General features: G+C 47.2%; 1 protein-coding gene across 1 annotated transcript in view; it reads right to left on the bottom strand.

Moving 5' to 3' along the window:
- Nucleotides 1-23,089, bottom strand: part of LOC146258440 (PDZ domain-containing RING finger protein 4-like) — a 40,826-nt gene extending 17,737 nt beyond the window's left edge. Inside the window, exon 1 of the mRNA XM_084672239.1 lies at nucleotides 23,009-23,089. Coding sequence (XP_084528365.1) covers nucleotides 23,009-23,077 — 69 coding nt within the window. The 5' untranslated portion in view covers nucleotides 23,078-23,089. The remainder of the gene's footprint in view (nucleotides 1-23,008) is intronic.
- Nucleotides 23,090-24,567: the final 1,478 nt, after the last annotated feature.

Consider the following 24,567-nt stretch of genomic DNA (forward strand, 5'->3'; position numbering starts at 1 on the left):
AATCCCCAATCAACATAGGAATATTAACGAGGTCCTTGTCGTGTCCCACAGTGTGGTGCTCAGTAGATGCAGCTCCCTAGCTCGTCTGGGTTGGGGCAATAGATTCTGAATACACACCAGACAATAAAAGGACATCTGAAGCCGAAAGGAGAACAAGGTAAAAGACATCAAGAGACAGATTTTGGTTTTGACAGAGTCCTTGGACCGTCATCAGATTGAGAGGATTTCCCACTTCAAAGAACATCAACCAGCGTCTTTCATAGCACCTTATGAGGGTGGCAACAAAGACATTGGGTGTCTTCAAATAGGTCTGTCCTTGAGGAGAGTTAAGAATAAACTCAAGTTTTCTTAAAATGTCTCTATGATTGATCAACACATGCATTCTATTCTATGAGCTGTACAAACTTTGAGACTCTGTCAGATATTCACATACATTCCAACTTCGTACGATTTCAGCACAGAGATATTAGTCTGCTTACATTCACATACATCCTTCTCCAAGGTGCACACAAAGGACGTGTATAAGCTCAATATTCATATTCAGTCACACCCACTGGTAGACAAAGGCTGAAACATATTTAGCAAATCATGCAGTCAAGCAGTCCCAAACATAGCTCAAAGAACTCCACATAAATCCAGACATCATAAATTATTCCTATTGTTTGGAGCAACAAACAATAGTGATTATTCATGGTGCTCTATTCTCCTTGTCCAGTCTTGTTTGTTCCAAGTGAAAACCATGTGAGAGATGGCTGGAGGTTGAAGGAGAGGACGAGGGAAGAGAATGGCTGTAGCGTGGAACATCTGTCGGTGTTTGCACATGGATACGTGGCAGCTGTGGCCAGCAAAGGATGCTGTTTTTATTCAAGCCCGCGAGACAGCCACCAGCTTTCTCTCCCAAAAAAAGCAATACACTGGATTACTGAAGTGAAACAGAGGTGGATGAATTCCCATTTTATGTGTCTACATTTCTCTTTGTGACAGTTACTGACAAACTAAAATTGAGATTTTATATTCAACCAATCTCAAAACATTCAAACTTGGGGTGTGCAACGGAGGCTCACCAGCTTATGCGTGTGCCATATGAAACCTTAACGCAGCAGCCTGCGTTTTAATCTGGCCTGGGCATTTTGCTGCATGTCATCCCCCCCCCCCCCTTTCTTGCCTGCCTTTGGTGTCCTTCTGTTTTGTCACCATAAAAATAACAAAGGCAGAAATGCCCCAAAAAACATCCAATTTACACCTGAAAGTATTTAAAAGTTTCACTAACTTACGTCCTCCCAACAATTATGAAAACCGTGTATTCCCACGGAATTTAAAAGCATCCAGCAACATCTGCCAATATAGGTGTCCTAAAGTATTCTACTTCAAGATGAAATGCTTGTTTGAGGGAGCCAGGAAACAGCGCAGTCTCCTCTGGTTGTTGCCGCTGTCAGTATCGACCACCGACTTCCATCAATATGTTAACAGATTGGAGGCCGCATGTGGTGACAGTAGTAGTGAAGTAGAACCTATTTTATCCGCTAAGATGTCAACTGACGCTTCTGCTGCTATTGCCTCTTCTGAGTGCCATACTCGTCTTTTGCTGTAAGGCAGCAGGGAGCGGAAAGTCATCTGAGCCAGCAGGGATCTGTGATCCAGTGATGGATGGGTGGAAGTGGGAGGGGAAAGACGCTCTGGGCAACATGCTCTAATGTACCATTATCGGCTTTCTAATTAACCGCATACATAATTTCATAGTTTGCATGCTGTGTCTTATGAATTGTACTTTACCATTTGTGGGAGCTGACATGAGTTTGAAGTGGATGTGTTTGGGTTTTGGATTGAAAGAATATGGTTCAATTGAAGCCAGTCCAAAACCACATTTGCCCAAAATGTTTCCTTCTGCAGTAGGAAGATAGTGTACGTCACCTTGTAAATCGTAACCAGTGCTTTTCTTAGCACAAAACTGGCAGCTTGCACACTCACACTCCTAACTCCACTGTCTTTTACATCCTGCTGGTTTGAGTGGCAACCTGGTGGGTTTGAAACATATGCAGTCTGGGAGAGACTAGCATGTATGTCATGTGGCCTCGTGAGCCTAGCGAGGCGCTTACAACCGTTGATTACATGCCTGTTGCATCCGTGGCCCCAGATCCATTCCCCCATGGAGCAGGTAAGATGGCCCCAGAGCGATAGGCCCAAGCCAGATGTGTGGAGAACTCAGATAGAGCTTCGTCAAGGGCGGTCTGCATTAGGACGTGTCCACACACTGCCAGAGGAGATTCAGGGAGATATGGACAGTGGGGCCTCAACAGCTGTGTTCCATAGATAGGCACAACAGAACCGCAGGACAACACAGCGGTGCATAGGAAATAGAAAAAACCCTCGCTCGCCCATGGAGAAAACCACATTACGTCTAACCTCTCAGGTTGAAGCGGCTGTTTAGATAAAGGTCCCAGACGATGGCTAGCCATATTGTCTGTGTTTTCCCGCCTGGGCTAGACAACAATGGCACTGGAGCAAGAGGAAGACAGCCCCTTTCAGATTCTGTGCCGGTTCAATCAAGCCAAATGCTCAAATAGACACAGCTGAAGTCCTTCACAACACACTGTCAACTCCGTTGTTGAGCACACACATGAACCAATTTGAATTTTGATATAGAAAAAACAACATTCAGGTTCAAAAACAAAACAGGGAACACTCAATGGAGAAGAGGCACTGAATCCATCCCAAAGGTAATTCCCAAAGCTGTGGTTTTGCCACCGTGCGTGCAGAGTAGAAGTGTCTCTCCCTCGACCACATCCAGGACAGAACCATACTGGGATTCCTCCTCCTAGTCCGCCTAAATGTCTCATTTCAATAATAAGTGTCAAGAGTAAAATACGATCAGCGGTCCGCTACAGTAAAGCCTTTATGACTGCATCAATCACCGCCAGCCAGACAGAGCGGCACAGCCAGTGTGAGTGACTCTCGCTCGGCTCGGCTAGTTCTGCGCTGCTCCAATGACATGGAACTGTGGTAAAAAACTAGGAGGCCACCGGGGAAATCTGACAATCCCCCCCCCAACATCTCAACATGAAACAACTAACAGCCCTACTTTAACCCTTCACCAACATAAAACACATTCCCTCTGGGCAAGGCCCTCAGGCTATTTTTCACATTAAAAGACCCACTCCTTCCTGTCGAGGTTTATGTCCATGTTACATTTGATGAATTTCTCCAATTTTCTCTCTGAGCTCAACCTTGAGTGTAGTGCTCACTCTGTTGCATAAGACACTCAACATCTATCTCCATTGTCAAATTACTTTTGTGTTTCATTGGCTACCTCCACTATCCACTGCTATTATTACTGTTCCAATACAAGGGCAACCCTTACAAAGGGGCAAAGTTTTCCAACAGTGACCTATGTTAAAAATCCTGGAATTAAACGAAACAGTTGACGACTTGAGCTCTCAATTGGGAAGGAACCCTTCAACAACAACATCCACAGGAACAGTGGTTTGTGCTGGTGTGAAACTACTTCTAGAGTAGTCAAGGTGCTCCAAGGCTAGCTGTAGACTAAAGTCATGTGATACCGTAAGTCTGAAAAAGTCATGTACGGTAATGTGTAGTAATGCATTCATTTAGCAGATGTTCCTAAACTTTCCTCAAGGTTTGGGAAGATGGATGGCCAACCCAGGCAATCTGCACACAATCTGCAAACACATTGACCTGAGAGAAACGTTGTGCACACACACTACTGATGTCAGTTCATGATGCACAGAGAAATATAGCCAATGCATTGAGAAAACCCAGACAGTGAATTGCGTATTGTGCTTGCATGGTCTTGTTCAGAGGCACTGGGCATGTATAATCCCTAAGATCAACCCCATACCGCATCAGCATGAAATTAGATCAATAAACGATTCCATCTTCATCACTAACATATTACAGCAGAATAGAAGATAATTACACCATCCCATTGCAGCTGAGTTATGAATTTCCACTGTGGATTTAAAATGTGATTTGGGACTGGAGGAAAAAGAGCTAAGCTAATCAGCTTGTTCAAGGTTAATGGCACATGTAGAGTACATACGTTAAAGAGATTGAGAGATACACAGATCATTTCTTCACTTAGGTTTAGCGCTATACTTTTAAAATGAGTTTTAATTGAAGAAAGAGTGCCAAATTGGAATCTTCAATGAAAGCATGAATTGAGTACATGACTGAGATCATCTCGGAGTGGAGTATTTGACGATTAGTGATAATGGTTGCAGCTGTATGCTGTGCAGATCAGCAGGATGACCAGGCTGGCGTAAAATGAATGTAGATTGGAGTCTGGTGGCTAGTTATCTGAAGGTTGCCAGTTTGATTCCCGGCCGTGCCAAATGACGTTGTGTCCTCGGGGAAGGCACTTCACCCTCCTTGCCTCGGGGGAATGTCTCTGTACTTACTGTAAGTCGCTCTGGTTAAGAGCGTCTGCTAAATGACTAATTGTAATGTAAATGTATATAATGGTGCCATCAATATGCTGACTGGGTAAAACCAGTGGGTACTGTCATGGAACAACTATGTATGTGTTAAGAGTGAACAGTGGAGAGAAAGAAGGACAAATTCCCGTTAGTCTTACTGATGCCTCGTGAGAACAATCCTGGAACAAAAGAGACATGGCGCCAAAATGGATGAGCTCAATTTTGAACTGCTGCCCAAGAAGCTTTCCTTCCATCTCTCCCCTCTCTCTCTCTCTCTCTCTCTCTCTCTCTCTCTCTCTCTCTCTCTCTCTCTCTCTCTCTCTCTCTCTCTCTCTCTCTCTCACACTCATTCTCCCTCCCTCTTTGTCTCTTGCCTCTCCCTTTCTCCATCCCTCCCTCTGTCTCTTTCTCCCTCTCCCTCTCTCCCTCTCTTTCTCCCACACAAACAGAGCTTGTTTTTCCTGGGCTGTGTTTGGATAAAGTGCAGGTAACAGACGGTACCTGCTGTGACATAGTGGATGCCAACCCTGCCATACACACAACAACCGGGGAGAGGATTTAAAAAGCTGGGGAAGTAGCTTCCGTTCACATTAATATGCAATTCCTGGCACTTAAAGCACATCACAGTGAAGGCAATTAGCATTGGATAAGCACTATTTACATAATGCCAGACGCACTCACAACAAAGACATGTCTGAATCCACCCCCCCCCCCCCCCATCTCTCCCTCGACATACACACAAAGAAACACAACACACACAAAGAAACACACACACACACTCAAACACCTCCTTCTGTGGTACAGTCATACTGTTGCCTGTGCTGTGCTCATGTCAGCAGCAGGGAGATGGGCCGTAGGGTCAGAGGGTGGCGCGTGAGTCTCTAACATCCAACATAATAAGCTTGGACTGTTTGATGGGTCACTTAGACCCCTGTGGCTTCCCATTGATCTGCCTGTTAAGCAGTAATTGGTAGCCTGGTGAGGTGGGGATTCATGAGACTGGATGCCACAGTACACTTAAAAATAGGGAAGAAATGAAAAGGAAAAAGTCAAAGACATATTGTTTGTAACTCTTGGTTCTTCATGCTGGAAGCTGTTTTTAACACTCTCTCCAGAGCCATAAGAGCAATTAGTGTCCCATCACAAATGTCAACCACCTCAAAAAGGCCTTATGTGAGGAAGGAGCAGAAAACCCAATTGCCCTACGGAGTGGTAGCAAAGAGTTCCAGTCAATCCAGCCGACTCCAGAGAGAATATAAAAGGCAGTTGTGATGGTAGCCCAGGGCTGGACGGCTAATATCCCATCCAGGCTCCTCCAGTGCATTGTCTTCACATCTTAATTCAGGGCCAGGAAATGACTCTGAGATGAGGGGTGGACTGACAGGTAAATGGCTGCTGTTTGATAAAGTGTTCGCTTTATGAAGTGAGTGGACTCCTCGGTTTCTCTCTCTCTCTCTCTCTCTCTCTCTCTCTCTCTCTCTCTCTCTCTCTCTCTCTCTCTCTCTCTCTCTCGCTCTCTCGCTCTCTCGCTCTCTCTCTCGCTCGCTCGCTCGCTCGCTCTCTCACTCACTTTCTTTTATTTCTATTCCTACTCGTCTTGAGTGAGCAAATAAGAGAAGTTAGAGAAAGCACAGCACTCACTACAAGTCACAGGGACTGGAGTACTAATGTACTAATGAACTCTTCCATCAGAGTTACGAGAGCACCAACGTCCGTGTCTGACTGAGGCGTGAAGGAAACTACAAAAGGTTTCCAAAATTAGAGCCATGCACAAGCAAGCACGGTCTACGGTCTACAAACGTAATTCATGGAGTCAAATGGTTGCTTTCTTGTCTCCAACAAGACCATCTACTCACTATGATGACCAAAACCCTGTATGTTACCAATTTCAAGACTGGCCAGATTAACATAGACTCATGTCTCCCATCTGTGCTTGGTAAGTAATTCAACTTCAGTTCCTAAAAGGAAGACAAAAGAAAAATATAAAAACCCAAGGGTGCAAAGTGACAGCGTGTCTTGCGAACCAATCCCACTCCGACAGATGGATGCGCAGCAGCAGTGAACGCGATCAAGCACTTCAAAACTTCCAATGAATAGTAGAGCTGTTCAATTAGGCTCAGCATTAACAATGAGACCGTGATGAGTCGCCGGCGATAATCTTAACGTGTAAAGACCGGGAACACAACGCGCCGTCAGAGAGAGGGACGTTATCTGAGGAGTTGGATCACAAGCGTAATCAATCTACTTCACGACTCCCTGCCTCCTCTGTCCGCCTCGCTCTGGTAGCGTCAGGGTGGAGCCAGGCGCACCAACATCTGTGTCGTTCTCATTCACTCCACGCCTTTCATGCCTCTTCTAATCTCTCCACAACAAACAAAGGAAGAGAGGGAAAAATGGGATCTGATTCAAGGAGATGGGAGCCACTGTCCTCTGAGGGGTTTCAAATGTTCCTGATTACACAGTGGGAAAAGTCTGAAGTAATAGCCACCGCTGTCATATTACGAATGAATACTGTAACTACCTGTGCATTGCAGGAAGACAGAAGGGGAAACGGAGAGAGAGGGGGGAGAGGGAGGGAGAGGGGGGGAGTAAGGGGGGAGAGAGAGGGAGGGGGGAGAGAGAGGGAGAGAGGAGAGTGGGAGGGGGGAGAGAGAAGGATTCATTACTCTCAAATGTGCTTCCTTTGATTATGTTTGTCATTCAGTCTCACTGGGTGAAAAGATTGCTGCACTTAGAAAGAGAAAGAGAGGGACAGAGGGGGAGAGGGGAAGGGAGGCAGAGAGAGAATAAAAACAAGCCTGATGTGGACATTCTACAACCCCATGTTTGTGTCTTGTTACTTTATATTTCTAAATGAGAGTATCTTTGTTCAAGCTGCATTGTGGAGTACCACTGAGGATAATGATGATTCACTTTTATTAGTGATATGTTGTGCGCGACAGCTGTATCTACTTCAATTCAGATACAGGTCCATCACTCACCAGACTGCAATTTCTATAATTTCAGCCATACACCACAAAGAGGATCTAGCTTTTGTTAATAGCATTAGTCCCCCAATATAATTACAGTAAATCTGTTCCAGGGGGTCCACTTCCAATGAAAGGCCTGTCAAACATGTTTACCTGCCACGTAAACGAATAAACTGGTTTGCAAAGGAAATGAACTGTTGCATTGGCTCCCTCAACAGAATCTACATTAATGAGAAAGAAGCACATCTGCTTATTCTGAAGGCACACAACCACAGGCAAACAATGCCATCTTGATTGCGAACACCTGGTACTGGTGTTTGAAGGGCTCGCACAAGTACGAATAAAGAGATCTAAAGCGGGACACAAACTAACTGATGAATAATTCTGGCGCTTCTCAAAAGTTCCCGAGCAACAATTTGTTGATGAACACAAAGACTTCGAGGTGGCACTTTACAGATATGTTCATTTGGCATCCCTTCAGAAAGATATTTACTCTAACGAGGAAGACACTGTCAGGGGTTACCGTTTGTGAGTGTGCGGGCTGCACGCATTCGTATCTGTTTCTGTGGGTGCAAGTTTCTTGTGCCTGCAGGAAGGCCACGCTGTTAGGCATTGCTATAGGGACCCTTAGGGAGGTCACCCAACCACATGTGTTTGTGCTGGCTGGGTTCAGTGTTGCCACCCCCATCAGGCCTGGGTTCCTGAGACTAATGGCCGTAATGAAGGACGGCTCACGACAGGGTCCCCTCGTCTGCTCTCCATCCTGGGAGAAACTGCTGAGTACCAATCAGTCTCCACACACAGGCTAATTCTCAGGCAGATTTACAGCCCTGTCTTTACGGAATGGATGATGCCTGTATGTGTGTGTGTGTGTGTGTGTGTGTATTTGCGTAGGTGTGTACATAAGCTCCAATCATGGTGCCAGATCCCTGTTGTCTAGGAAGTTGGCCCTCCTACAATTGATCAGCCAACATTAATCTTTAATCAGCCATCAACCAATCATGGGCAGGCAGTTAAGCGTCCACTCAGAACCCACATTGAGGCCATATATCCTAATAAGGCAAACAGAGGGTCGGACACGAGGGTCAGGTCTGTCAACCAGTTTGCTGTAGAGGGAGAAAGAGGTCACTGCTAGCTGTGGATAGGAGGGGGGCCTCTGGCCAGATCAGGGTGGCAGCTGCTCGCCTACCCCGCCTCGGGTGCAAGGGGTGGGGGTAATGGAGCCTGGGCACAAGGCCTGGACATGTGGATACTGGAGGACGATGGGTAGGGATGAGACTCAATGTCTGTCTGTCTCTCTGTCTCTCTGTCTCTGTCTCTGTGTCTGTCTGTCTGTCTCTCTCTGTCTCTCTCTGTCTCTCTCTGTCTCTCTCTGTCTCTCTCTCTCTCTCTCTCTCTCTTTCTCTCTCTCTCTCTCTCTCTCTCTCTAGGGATGAGACTCAATGTCTGTCTGTCTCTGTATGTCTGTCTCTGTCTGGCTCTGTATGTCTGTCTCTGTCTGTCTGTCTGTCTGTCTCTTTCTGTCTGACTCTCTCTCTCTCTCTATCACACTGTCTTATCACACCGACTATCTTTTTACACACCTATTACACAATCTCTCTATTTTCTCTCTTTCACATACGCGCTGTCTCTATTCTCTCTCTCTCTCTCTCTCTCTCTCTCTCTCTCTCTCTCTCTCTCTCTCTCTCTCTCTCTCTCACTCTCTCTCTCTTTCTCTCTCTCTCTCTCTCTCTCTCTCTCTCTGTACCTCTCCAACGCACACACTCAATGTCTCTCGGTTCTCTGGCCTCCAATAGCAGATGCTAAATTGTGGCCGGGGCTTGCCGGGGCACCAGACAAAATCTGCCCTCATTACCAGGTAGTGTCTGTCCCGATCTCAGCCATCACACCCACCAGTGGCCTCTTTGCTGCTTCACCCCACTCATGAGGTCTCACCAGAAGAATAGGGGGGTGATATATATATATGCTGGATCAGCAAAAACTTTAGCAAAGTGCATGTGTGTGTGTAAGTGTGAGTGCATGCATGTACTTGTGTTTGAGTGTGTGTGTATATGTTGTTGAGGGTAGAACAATTAGGTTCGTTTATACCACGCCGGTGCTTGGCATAGACCCACTGTTCCATGTGGAGCCAATGTAACACTAGAATGAGACCAAATGGCTCTCTGCTATTGGAAAGCAGAGGGAGGCAGTGAGTCAGTGTGTGTGCGTGCTTGTGTGTGTGTGTGTGTGTGTGTGGGGGGGGGGGTTATAATTAGATGAGCACAATTGCTTGGGAGCAAAGCGTCTGTTCTACTGTGATTTTCCAGATAATTCTATGGTTTGGAAAACAGGAGAAGGCAGACAATTAGTATGACCAAATAAAAATATTAACCATATTGTGAATAGAAAATAAATCTGTCTTTAAACAGCCAAGGAATTTGGCATGTTGGAGTGATTTGACAAGAGCAAATTGCTCCCGAACAGCAGTTGGGCAACCTGTTAGGAGCTCAGCTGAAGCTGATACAATTCGCTCACATCGGCAGTCAAACACTTTTACAAATGTTTCTATGTAAATAAGAAAAATGTCTCAACACGAAAGGTCATAGAACCTGATTTTTCATGTTTTCCATGACTTGATGGAGTTCAACCTTGTGCCCCCTAGTGGTTTGAAAGGGTAACGCTTTTTTCTGAATTTAATAGCAACCGCAGCTATCTGGCCTACAACATTAACTCCCCAGTTATCCTGTAGATACTAACAGCCTAACATCGGTTACTCTAGCTTAGCCCATCTCCTGTGATTATGTAGATAGGACAAGGTTAGTAGGCCTACATTCAGCACTGTATGCAGCCCCAATCTACAGTTGTTTCTTAGACCCTCGGTCAAAAGGGCCAAGAAACAATGTCCACAGTCATTTCATGTAAAAGGAGCGCACTGGTTCACCCAGCAGCAGGTCCAATGATGGTCATTAATATACCCATTTGTGCTAGCTCGCTGTGGCAGCATAAAAGTGTTTACAAAGAAACATTCTTTCTTTCAGTTTTTCCAAATGAGCACCTCAAGTGATATTCACTCACAGGAAACGTCACCTTGTAATCATGCAAACAGATTATTTTCCATCAGCAAATAATTACCCTACAGCAGCGACTATGAAGTATATCAAATTGGTGTCTCCACAACAGCTTGGTTTGAATGCTACGCTAACACTGGAGATAGAGTATTAAGCTGCACAGCAATCATGCAATGGGAGACAACTGTTAGGAGGCTAAGGGGGATTTGAGTATTGGTCTACCCATTTTCCTGCCATAAGTTGACCTATAAAACATTCACCTGAGGCAAACACTGAGGTTATCTGAGGAGAGAGAGACAGAGAGAGAGAGAGAGAGAGAGAGAGAGAGAGAGAGAGAGAGAGAGAGAGAGAGAGAGAGAGAGAGAGAGAGAGGGAGCTAGAGAGAGAGAGAGAGAGAGAGAGAGAGAGAGAGAGAGAGAGAGAGAGAGAGATAGAGAGAGAGGGGGAGGAACTCCCTGAGTTCATTTCTAAACACAGAAGAGAAAACATGATTGATTTTTTTGCCGAGCACACTGGATATTTTTGGGCTCCTGGTCCTAAAGTACAAATCCCTCCCCAGAGCTGGGAGGATCTGGCAGACACCTGGATAGGGATGATGGGATGGACTAGTGGTGTATAAACACACACACACACACTAATGGTCAATACACACCAACGGGCAAAACAGACGCATGCACACATGGTAGGCTCTTAAGGGAGTTAGTTCCTCTCTTATTCTCTCGTTTAGAGCGTTCTGTCAGGGCTCCGATGAAGAATCCCCTGCCCCGGGTGGAGGGAAGCCCCATCTCTCTTTCTAAAACAGATTTTTCTATTGATTATCACACGCACGCACAGTCTAAACACACATGGAGAGACAGACATGGAGAGACAGACAGTCTCTCTCACATTGATTATGTCTGTTTGTCTCCCTCAGGCTGTTCCAGGCTGTTCAGGCAGCCTTCGAGCAAAGCGCTGTTTGCAAATCTACTGTGGTGACTCTCTCTACTGCAGAACAACTAACCGACAGCAGAGATCATGTTAGTCTCTCTTGCCATGTCAACGTCACCTTACTCAATCAGTTCACGCTTAGAAGGAAGTAGCTAACGCTTCAATATTTACTCAAAACACCTGCCTGGCTTTCAGTTTCACTTTGACTCTGACTGGACATTGCTCAAATGGGTGTTCTGAGAGTGGCATTGTGGAGCGCACTTAAACTGCTAGCGCTACAATGGCTCCCAGAAACTCCCCTCAGGATTGCGCGACCGCTGGCCAAGTAGAGGAGCTGACATGGACGATGACAATCCGAATGGTAATGACGAGCTGGGAGACGCTCCGGTTACACTAATGGACTCCCAATCAGCGCTCCCTTGGCATGGCACACACACACGCGCACGAAACACACATGCACATGACACACGCACACGACCGCCCCCCACACACACAAACACACACACACACACGCACACACACACACAAAGGGGTAGAGTTTTTGAAACAGAGCACAGATTGACCACAGAGGGAGACTTGGATAACATTTCACATTTCATACTGGTCTACTGTAATTATCACATGACCAGGGCTTCCTCAGAATTTACGATTAAACGGACTGATGAAATGGATTACATAATATGACCTGATACCATATTAGCACATAGATTATATATAATCCTACTAAATAACGAGATGTAAACGGTTTTGGACGCAGCGCTTTACAATGCGATACAGTCGAACACAGCAGGAGACGAGTGAAGCAGGTGGGCCCATGCTCAGCACAGTATCAGAGTGTTTGTCGTAGTGTTGGACTCTGACTGTGAGGGAGAGGGGGCCTGTGGGTGTAGCGTGTGTGTGTGTAGTGTATTTGTGTGATGTGTGTGTGATGTACGTGCGCGTGCGATGTGTGCCACTTGGTGTGTGCGCGCAGGAGTGTGTGTCCACAGCATGGTGCATTTGTATGTGTGCGAGGTGTGCCTGTATGGGCGTGTGATGTGTGGCGTACGTGTGTGTGTGCGGTGTGCGTGTGTGTGTGGGCGCGCGCATGTAGAGCTTGGCGTACGCGTGTATGTGCATGGTGGGGTGCGGTGTGCGTGTGTGCGTGTGTGTGTGTGTGCGTCCACGTATGTGAAAGACACAGGAAGGAAGAGCCTCTGGTGTGTAGGAGGTGCTTGGTTTACTGCAGCACTGCGGGGGAGATGAGAACCATTCTACGGTACCCGAAGGAGCCTGCCTCTCCCATCGAGAAGAAAAACCTCCGATCTTGAGGAGACTGGAGAGGAATGAGTCATGTGGCTGTGAAATGGGTCTATTCCCCGTATGAAGATCAACATAGATTGGAAAGCACTAGGATGTTGGTGAATATTTATGGGAGTGTGCCTCGAATATGTGTCTGGTTCAAAGCTTTGGGGTGTCTCGTGTGAAGCGTTTGGACGAATGTGAAGGCTTTGGCTTTTCGAACACGCTCCGGTCTTTACATTTCTGATTAATGTGTAGAACATTCTTCTAGTCAAATAGCTTTCCATACTCTGAGTCGTAAGCTACGGGTCAACTGGCTGTGACCTGGCACAGGACAAAGCCTGGAGTTTTAACCCTCGTGTTGTCTTAACATTCTGTACACTCCCCTTGTCCTAAGGGTAAAAAATGACCCACCTTCACCAAACCCCTAAAATAAAGCAGCTTGTTTGAATTTTAAACTCTTAATCTTTTTTGCATGAAGAAAACAACCTGTACTTCATCACAACATTTGTGAATATGCGGGTTTTGCCTCTTCACATTGCAGAAAGACTGCATTTAATCAGTTGACAACTAGTCATTTTTATTACAGCAGACCTGTTATAACTGTTTTCTTTAAAGAAGTACAGGTGTATTATTGCTTCATGCTCTGGGTAGTATTATTCCCCATGTTCTTCTTCAGATACCTCTTCTTCTAAATCATTGTACTCTTGTTCCTTCTGGACATCTAACAACATTTGGATAAAAGCGTCTGCTAAATGAATACATGTAAATATCAGATCTACAACCTGTAGATCTGAGAGCTGAGACCCTAAACCTGTTGGGCAATGAAATGTGCAGTCATGGCTTCAGCAAAGAATACTGGGGCTACTGTCATTTGCAGGACTTTTGAAGCCTCTGACTGCATTTCCCATTAGTAAACAATGCTTTGAAGACATTTTTATTTAGTCAGAAATTCGGTTTAGTCTGTCTGAAATTGTTTTTATTTTGTCTGTGAGCCTGAGTCATGTAGGGAGGGGAGATACTGCATCTGCACACGGATAAATAACAAATAATGTAATTATCTTATTATATGCGTGTGAGTGTATGTGTGTGTGGGTATGTGTGCGTATGTGTGTCAATTTTTTTTGTTTTTGTGGTGTGTATAATGGTTTTATAACTGCCGGGTCAAAAATGACCCCCAAGACAATCTTTGTACCCTAGTGGTATACAGCTTTCATGGAAATGTGAACAAAACGTTTCACTTTTCTAGTGTTGGGGTCATTCTAGGAAAAAGTCATTAATTTTCAGGTAAAAATAAAAACATTTAGGGGGTTTTCTCTGCTGATAAACATAGTGACGGCTCATAGTGAAGGGTCAAAAAGCCATCGTGATGGTTTCATCGAAAAATGACTGAAGAAAACAAATGTCTATGGAAGTGTGTCAGTGTGTCAGTGTGACAAGAGTACCAACAATGGCCCTGCCTCGACTCACCTTCACTTGAACGGAGTAGAAACACTCAGTCATATACAAACACTATACGACAAGTAGTCCCTCTACGCAACGTTCAAATGCACACCACTTGCCGGACGAAGGTGGCGACTATGGTGTGGTTCATAATGGGCTCTCATGTCTAGACGGCTCTGTGGAGAGGAGGTAGCTGTGGATGCTCGAATGCTAATGTGGCTACAGGGTCTGTATTCATGGGGCTTCTTATGGTATCCTCCCGGGGGCCTGGCCATGTGGGCTGTGGAGCAGGGAGGTGTGAGTGTGTGTCACCCTTCCCATCAACCTCCTGTCAGAGCGGGCTTATCAGAGGAGCCACAGGGGGAGCCTGCTGACCTGCGGAGTGACACCCAGCGAGCCTGCTTCACCAGGGCTTTGTGTTTCCCAGCCCCCCCCCCCCCCTGATCTCCTGGCCTTTCTCAGCATCACTCATCCAGACAAACACACTCGCAGGCACACAGACGCACACACACACGGGCACACAGACGCAAGCACATGCGCACACACACACACTCCTTTCAGACACACGCACAGGCGCATGCACACGTGTCGACACATTCCCTTCTCTCGTACACATTCACAAGTAGTAACTCACACGCGCGCACACACACACACACACACATACATGCCCAGCCACCTCACACCAACATAATGCAAAAACGCCTTGCTAGCCAAGGGGCCAGGGCAGAGCAGGGGGAAGGGAAGGGACAAACAATGTTCAGGAAGAGCACACTACTTTGTCACATCCTCTATCGACGAAGGATCACATGGGCAGCTCTCGGTTGACACTGTCCCATTTCTCCAAATGTCAGCAGAGATGGTGGGAGATGATATCTGAAGACCAGGCGCGGGGGAAAAACGGACGCCGGCTCATTGTGCGGTGTAGATAAGCGGAGGATTGGTCCTCCGTATTCCTCTGTGTCTTCTCCTATTTCACGAATGGTGTGAAAGGATGAAAAGAAGAGACCTCGTCTCTCACTCTCCAACAGCCACACACAAAAAGCGACACCCAGGTATGTCTGTCCCTTTGGAGTGCAACCAAAGGGAGCGCTTGTTTTCATTATCATTCTTATGAGTGTGAAACACCAACAGCCCTTCGTTTGAACTCTGTACTTCCCATTCAAAAGGTCAGACTCAAGTCTTAGCTCTAAAAGAGTATTTTTTTCATTTAACAGGATATGAATCCGTTGAATGGCATTAACACTGCACACCTTGTACAATCCACGGTGAAGAGAGTTTTAACATATTTTGGACCATTAAGACCATACCATCTACCTCAGAAAGTGACTATAACCGCTAACACAACTCTCTGAACTGAGCATCCCACCTGGGCCATTGTGTGGTGAGGTACTGTTGGCCTTGCCCCTTCTCAGTGTAGAGTCCTACAATAAGGTGCCTCTCTCTCGTCTCCTCGAGTGGAGTCCTATTTTAATTGGGGCAGAAGATGTCTCCTTGAGAATATGGTAATGAGTTAATGAGGGTCCTTCAGTCTGCCTACACACAGCTGATGTACTGAGAGTCCTAACACACACACACACACACACACACACACACACACACACACACACACACACACACACCCTCCTGGGAAGATCCCATGGCTCTTCCTTTTAGCTAATGTTCAAAGAGGGATGCCCAAGCTGTTGGGACTAGTGTCACACACACACACACACACACATACACACAGAGACACACCATGTATTTCATTAGCTTGAGAGTGCTAGATTTATGCTGCTGTATAAACGAAGAAGATTGCTTCTTTGAAATGCATAAAATGTCATTTATGAGAAGTCGCTGCAGTAAGTGTTCCTGCCTTCCACCATTAATAATGAGCCTATCGGTGTTAAAACAAGGAACAATATCTCTCTCAAATCTTGTGATTTATGTTTACCTCAAGAGATGGATGCAACAAAGTACTGGGCCAGACAGGGTTCCCAACCCAAGCACCACAGTGCCATGACATTTCTAGCTGTAACACACGCAAAGACTTATGACTCATCTTCCACCAAGATCAATTCATTAGACAGACGCTTCAGTTCAACAGGATTAAGTATTGAGACACTCAGTCACGTGGCTCATTTCCATCGTTGCTCTTCCTCTCTGATTGAAGTCGAGTGGCTTTGATCTGAACGAAAGCGCCGAGCCGTGATGAGTTTAAAGACGAGTCTCTCGTTTCAGTCCCTCTCGTTCGATGACGCCACACTTATGTCATCCCGCCATCAGACGTTTTCTCGGATTGGTGGAGCAGGCATCAATAAGTGTGGTTACACCCCCCCCTACCACCACCACCACACAATGGGGATAAACAGCTAAAATACACTGTTGTAGAAACAGATTTGTCATTCCAAAGAAGCGTAGACACAAAAGTGACTGGTATATGCTGTTTGGTGTAACCCGCATGTCCCATGTGTAAGGGATGACAGTGATGTGTGTGGAGGAGAGAGGATGGAGGCGATAAAACTCATTTTGAAGAGTGTCCTCGCAGTCGTGTCAAAGGGGGTGAGGTGTGTGTGTGTGTAGGGGTTTGGAGGAGGTCCAGGGATTTGATACATGGCTGAAAAGGTCAGCATAGCTCTTATTGGGATAAGAAAGAGACGGAAAAGCAAAAGGTCAGTTCATCAACTGCCTCTTAAATCCTCGCTGCTCCTCCCGAACGAGATTTAGTGGACTGACTGATAAAAACCCATTGACTTCCTATCGGGTCGTAAACTTGCCAGCGCTCGTCTCCCGTCTTCCACATCAATGTTTCCGCTCCGGCTAACCAACGGCGTCACCCACATTTACATGACGCCGGTCTCATTTCACCTGACACAGGTGATCAACAGAACCGCAGGTATAAACAGCTGCTCCCTATACTCTCACTAGGAAACAGCTACCAGGTTCACAGGTCTGGGACTGCATCATGTGAATATGTGAATATGAAGTCCCTGCTTCTACATTCAGTGTGAGCCCGGGGTTATGTAACCCACTGCAGTGTCTGAATCAGTCTGTGAGCAGTGAAGACGCTGGGGCCACTGGAGGCAGGAGGTAAATACTCCCGCTGCTTCACAAACGCAAACAGGCAAAGTGGGAAGAAGATCTAGTCAGCATATCACTGATCTCATTTCCCATGTCTGGAGTTCCTGAGGCAGATGTCTTGATGTCAGCAGACACCCATTTGTGTAGCAATCAAACATGGTAGGCCTGGCCGGTCAGCGCTGTGATAAAAACATGCAGGGTCGAAGCCGAGCTAGAGCTGGGGATGGGGGAGGGAGACGGCCAGAAATATGGAGCGAGGTATTCCCAGCGAAAGGGGAGGACGGCATCCGATTATATTTCAGCGTAATCTCTCCAGGGTGGACACGAGATCAATCAAGCAGTACATTTGTCTTTCCTCCCTTCTTTGTTCTTTCCTATCAATTTCAACGGTTGAGGGACATCATTCACAAAAATGTAATGGGACAGGGAGATGGATGAGAACATTTGTAGCTAACAGTCTGGAGATAGAGCGGGAGATACGGAGGGGGTTAGGAGAGAGGGGAGCAGAGTTCAAAAGCCGGTGCCGATAAAAAACCATCCCACACAATGCCTGAGAGCGTGCACACACATACACACACCTACGCACACGCCCAGATAGATACGCGCACATGCACAAACAGACATACGCATGCACACACAGACAACATCTTCGTCGTGCCACGTGCCTTCTTATCGTTATCATAAGGGATGGGTTCGCATTTCACAGCATCCCTCTTGACCCGATGTGTCCTGCTCGGGAAAGGCTAAGCCAGGAGTGATGCAGGAGCTATACTCTGAATGGCGGACTGCCCATCAGCAGAACAGCAGAACAGCTCTGTGGTGCCACCACATCCCTTGTGGTGTGGGGGGTCTGAGCTGTCAGGACCTGCCTGGTCGTCGGTTTACCAACGCTGGACCAGGTCGTCAACCGGAAACCAGTCTCCATGACGGCCAACAGCGAGTTTCCAGGTCCCATCCAACGTCTATAGAGCCGAACAATGGATTTTTGGTGTTTCAAAACCCATTGACATTGTATGACTATGTTTAGCTTGTGTTCTGCTCCTCTCTCTTACCAACCGTCTCTGGAGGAGGGGATCCCTCTCTGAATTGCTCCTCCCAAGGTTTCTTCAATTTTTTCTCCCGTTGGGAGTTTTTCTGGGAGTTTTTCCTTGTCTTCCTTGAGGGTTTAGGTTGGTTGAGGGGCAGTTCTATGGGCGTATGTGAAGCCCTCTGTGACATGCTTGCGTGTAAAAAGGGCTATACAAATAAATTTGATTTGATTTGACCAGCTACGGCCCACAGACAACACTCGAGGGAGGGAGAAGAACAAGCGTCTCTCCCTCCACCATGCTGGGGTCCTTCCTGCGCAGGATGCAGGATGGAGCTCCTGGGAATCGTCCTTCACCTCAGGCGCACATGAATTCCAACTCTGCCTCATTTCAGCTCTGTCACTTCCTCTCAGCCGAGCGACACCTCCGCACGGGCTTGCTAAGAGCGGGAACCACAGATGGAGTGGTCATATTTCAGCATCACAACACTCTCATACGCTATGGTTCCTCACGGCTAACAATGTTCTTTATTAACAACCCTTTGATTTTGATTTTCTGAGGGATTGCTTTGAGTGGGCTGGCGTGTGGTGGACGTCCTCCCTCATTTATATGCATCAGTCAGTAAACAGGCCCAGTTGAGCCTCATTGACTTCGACAGATACTTCCAATTCCATTTCTCCACCTGGAGGGCTCCGCTGTCTATTCTTGGAACTCTGTCCTATGAAGCAAAGAACTGCAAAGATGAATGAGGTGAACTAAACAAAGCGGTGAAAAGAAAGTTATTGTTGTTAGTCCTATGGTAGAAGCATCTAGCTGTTGGTGTAGCCTAGCGGTGACACATCAGCGTCACCTCAAGGTCTGGAAATCCAATTCACAAACCCAGAGGTTAGGCTGACTATCCTCTTGGTTATAAAGGAGTTATGTTCACTGGGACACTCTTAATCCAGAGCGATTTACAGTAAGTACAGGGACATTCTCCCCGAGGCAAGTAGGGTAAAGTGCCTTGCCCAAGGACCCAACATCATTTGGCACGGCCGGGGAATCGAACCAACAACCTTCTGATTAATAACCCAACTCCCTAACCGCTCAGCCATCGGACCCCCATTATACATCGTACTGTCCATACATCGCAATGGGGAAGATTACTACCTAAGCTAATGGCCCCATATCTAGCCATGTCACTAAGATAAGCTACAGTGCTTCTCTCATCAACATCTGCGGTCGTCCTAATTAGCCCTGGAGAGCTACACATCGCTGAGTTTGAGTAGCACACAGACAATGTGCGACACTCACAAGGGAAGACCATGGACACAAAGGGATTTGCATTACTGTGTGAGGCCATGGAGCAAGAAAAGTATTCCATTGTCTTCAGAAATCCCTCAGGGAAGGTTAGAGGTATGGGATGAGACAAATGTACTCTTAACACAATACAAAATGGAGTCCATGTATGAGAGGAAAGATTAAAGAATTGAGTGTATTCATGGCATAAAGGAAGGGGTGGAAGAAGCGAGACAGAAGAAAAAGAAACAGGAAACAGAGAAAGAGTAAAAAGCAGATCAGAGTATGGTATGCAGGTATGCAAAGTAAAAACAGGAACGCAAACAGGTATGCAAAGTATATGTATGTCAAGTAAAAAACAGGTACGCAAAGTCAAAAAAATAAGTGAAAGAATGAAAAGGGCAAGCCAAAATTCCTGCGTCCCCACAGTTAGCAAATGCTGATACAATAAATAAAAAATGTCAGCTTGGCGCGATAGCTTGGCCGCCCAGCAGAGAAAGGTGAACATATTTCCAGAGAGGGAGTGAAGAGTACAGACAGAGAGCGAGAGTGAAAGCTGAAGTCATAAATCCCCCACAGCTAGCGGGGTCAGGCAGACAGGTATGGTGTCAAAATTGTTTCTGGGTGTGAGGAGTAGGGAGGTAGGAGGGTGACCAACCACCGTGACTGACTCCTGCTTCAGGAATCAACCTGCAGCAAGGGCAACCTCTCACACCTGGCACCAACACACTGCATTTACATCTACACACACACACATGCTCAGTACAGTCACACTGGGGGACAGCATGTGATGTGTCCCCGCAAGTGAAATGGATACAGAGAGAGGGAGAGGGAGGGAGAGAGAGGGAGAGAGAGAGAGAGAGAGAGAGAGAGAGAGAGAGAGAGAGAGAGAGAGAGAGAAAACAAAACAAATAAAAACTAACAGAAGGAGAGTCACTGTGTGCGAGATAGAGCAAGACAGAGAGATGAGAGAGACAGGGACAGATAGGAGAGAGAGAGACAGAGAGATATGTAAAAACAGGGAGAGAAGGCGTGTAGGATTATGAGGCGGTAATACTCCACTGCTCAGTCCCCCAATGACAACAGACCCACTGACACACCTCCTACCCACAGAGCGCACTCTGCCGGCCAGAGGACATTCACTTTCCCTCTCGACTGCAGCTGTATCTCACTCTCCCTCTGTTTGGATCTGGGCCTTCTCTCTCACACGCTTTCTCTTGTTCTCCCTCTCCACTATCCACATCACGCTCTCTGTCCCCCCATCTCTCTGCCTCCCTATTTCTTTTTTTCTCTCCATCTCAAACTCTCTCCCCCCTTTTGTTCTCTCACCCACTCCTCTGACTGACAGGAACGGTAAAGCACTCCCTTTCTCCCTCCGCCTTTCTTTCCCACTTCAATCCGTCTTTCTCACTCTAGATTTTCTAATCCTGCATCCCTCCATCTCTCTCTCAGTCTGCCACACTCTCCCTCTCTCCACCACACTCTCTCCCTCTTTCTTTTTACCACACTTTCCCTCTCTCCCACACTCACCCTAACCCTATCTCTCTCTTTCTCTCTCTACCACAATCTCTCTCTCTGCCACATTATCCCGCTCTCCACCATACTCTCTCCCCCTCTATACCACACTCTTCCTCTCTCCACCACACTCTGCATCTACCTTACTCTCCTCTTTCTCTCTCTACCACACTCTTCATCTCTCTTCCTCTCTCTACCATGTTCTCTCTCTCTCTCTCTCTCTCTCTCTCTCTCTCTCTCTCTCCCTCTCTCTCTCTCTCTCTCTCTTCCAAAGTCTCTCTCTTTCTCTCTCTCTCGACCACACTATCCCTCTGTCTCCCTCTCTCTCTCTCTCTCTCCCTCTGTCTCCCCGAAAGTGGTGATCAGATAGCGGGGTGTTGATGCTGCCGCACTTCCCTGGGGTGATCTCTGAGGGCTTCAGCTGAGCTAGCCTATTTGTCATACAGCAGGGGAGGCTTCGCTCCACAGTCGAGCGCACAGGCTGGTTGTTCCACAGGGACCGACACACCTGGTGGACACAGCGTCCTTCTGCTGGATGTAGAGACGTGGAGTCAGCACTCTCCTCATGCAGTACCTGGAGCTAAGAGTGCCGCACTATAGAAGAGCTATGCTCCTCTCCCAGGACTGGGACCGAGCCGAGTATGCCATACAAAGGCATTCTCAACATCTGTCATGGCACTGTACAGGCTGGACAAGCTGAACTAGGCTTGCCTGAATAGAGCAGATGAGAAGCCTGTGTATTCCCTCTTCACATTCCGAAACCCACTCAAACGTTCCAGAAAAGCCAAACCCATTGACAATTGCCGTCCTTTGAGTCTTACAGTGACTCCAGTCTCTCACAAGCTGAAAGCCACAGGCAGCGGTTAACACATCCAGCTAACCTCCCCCTCTCCTCTTCTCTCTTCACAAGGGTAAAGAGAGACATTTCACGTCTAATTAATGCACAGGATGGTTGTATAAAATGGCTAATGAGGCTGTGATCACGGTGGCGTGAAGTCAAGCCAGCTAGAGCTCACTCTTAGAGGCTGGCTGAGCACTACTCTGCTCAATGAGATTCTGAGAGTCTCAGTTATTAGCCTGTCATGAGACTAAAGCTGGTGGGGGAGACAGGGGGAGACTGGGGGAGAGGGTAGGGGAGAATGGAGGAGAGAGTGGGGGAAGATGGGAAGAACGTAGGGGAATTGGGGAGACAGTGGGGAAGGATTTGAGAAGAGAAGCTGGCGGGCACTTTAATTGGAGATATTTGGGTGTAATCAGATATTGGTGGGTAGTTACATCATCGTGATGTTTTTGAGATGGACTCAGTCTGCTCTGATGAATAAATGAATGAAAAACAAAAATACTAACACCATATGATACATATCATTTATATGATAACAAATCACTTTAACTGGCATAACATTGGTGTTTATCTACACTGTGTCTAGGACTCTAAGAAAGAAACATGACTCTCAAGACAGCACCGAATTCCTCGAGAACACCTGAAGACACCGTGTACAAGACAACGTTTATTTGACTGGGACCTCTAAACCACCCTCCACAAAAGACATGGACAGAACAAGCAGCCCTGACCCTAAACAATCAATCTCACCAGTCTGTAATAAAACGGGAGACCGTGTCCAAGCTAGAACATTCTGAACCATGACTCGATCGAAAAGCCAAGAGCCCCACGGCAGGTGGTGTGTCCTGTCCTCAGGTGAGTGTGCTTCAGCATCCCTGTCCAATCCACCTGCTCCCTCAGCCTGGTGGGCGATTCAACCATGCTCATCCACTGCCAACACAGCTGCTGCTCTGGTAAACACACGGTAGGAACACACTTCCCCTCCCTGTTGTATCCTCACCTCCATTCTGTATACATACACTCCTCTCATCCTTCTCCTCTCCTTCTCCTCCTTCTCCCTCTCCTCCTCCCCCCCCCCCCCTCTCTCCTCTCCTCTTATCTCACAGCCACACAGCAGCGGAGATGCAGGGTTAGGAAACTCCACACAGCACACAAGATCACTTTCAGACGATAAAGAGTCTCCACTCACCTGGGCAATCTCATACAGCAGTTTGTAGTGTTCCTCTCGTTTCTGTAAAGTGCACAGATTGCAGCCCATTATAGTCGTCGTGGAAATGCCTGGCGTCAGTCCCTGAGCAGTGGTACGGACAGGGGATTACCCTCCAGACCTGGCCACCGCTTCTCATCAGTCACTCCTTAGCGGGCATGTCACACACACACACACACACACACACTCTTACACACTTGTGTCAACAACGGCAAACGGGCATTCAGAACCCCCAGTCAGGGACAGAAAAATCTCCCGTGAAACAGATGCAGTCTCTGACGAGAGCAATGTCTTCAGCGTTCAGCAGTGTAGCGTTGGCAGCCGTAGTAATAGTAGCGCTTTCAGTGTCAGCCGGTGCTCCTCTGCTCTCCTCTCTCCCTTTCTCTCCTCTCTCAAGCACACACGCTGGAGTTGTGGCTCCCGCGCGCATAGACACTCCCCCTTTTCCCCCTCGTAGCTTCGGTGCACATGACTACGCCGACACCAGCTCATGAATAATGACGCAGTCTGCCTGCTTCATATTCATGTGGAAGGCATGGGCAAGGGGAGGGGACTGTTGAAGTGGGCGGGGGGTGTGAGAGCCGGAGTGCTGGTTCATTGAGACGGAGGCGCAGTCACACGGCGAGCTCCTTTGTGTGAGCATCGCCGCGGAGAAGGCAGAGCAACGCTTACGCGGCCTTTCTCGCCGAGGGGACAGAGATCACAGGCGTCTCGCTGCCACTATCCCACCTGTGGTCTGAGGTGTTTCACCGATAGCCTGTCTAGTGTGGTGCACGTCCCACACTGGAGGAAGAAGAGGGTGTGTTTCTCTCTGAGGTACAACAGTTCTCCCCAGAGTAGGTATGCTAAAGGAATCGCAAATTGTGTGTTTACAATATGTACTGACTGCATATACGAAGGCAATAGGAAAAAGCCAATAACAGAAAGGTCATTGAGATACAACTGTTTGCACTGCGGCATGTGTGACAACAGCAGCGTGTGATTCCATATTTGAGGTCATGAATATCCCCCTCCCTAGTGAGACGCGACGTGACTGGTCGAAGAAAGAAAAAAAAAACAATTTATTTGAAACTTTAAGTAGACGTTGCAGGTGTCTACGATAATGGAGACTCTACAACAAATTGGCAATCAGGAGAAGCTGGAGACTTCAGAGAAGATGGATCAACCGCTGGTTTCTCTCAAACTGTGATAATTACAAGACAATAGACCCTGGCCACGATATCAACGGTGGGACCCCCTACTCGCTAACAGGAAGCTTCACTAACGAGCAGTAATTGTTAACAAATTGGCCTCCCAGCCAACAGCGAGCTCGCTGAGCTGAGTGGAGCGGGGCGAGGAGTAGATGAGCTCTCATCTGCTGGCTACCAGGCATCCCTCCCCCAGGGACTTCATAATCCGATTTTCTGGGCTTTAATTTTACTCTACTGTCTGGAGGCAAGCCAAACAGCTACCTACATCACGCAGCACCATTATGGTTAATACTATCCACCATCCCCCTCTCCTTCCCAACCACTCATCCCCCCCACCCCAACCACCCCTGC

This window comes from Hypomesus nipponensis, chromosome 14 (assembly GCF_054491055.1).
Source record: "Hypomesus nipponensis isolate SF chromosome 14, ASM5449105v1, whole genome shotgun sequence".
In the NCBI taxonomy this organism is placed as follows: Eukaryota; Metazoa; Chordata; class Actinopteri; order Osmeriformes; family Osmeridae; genus Hypomesus; species Hypomesus nipponensis.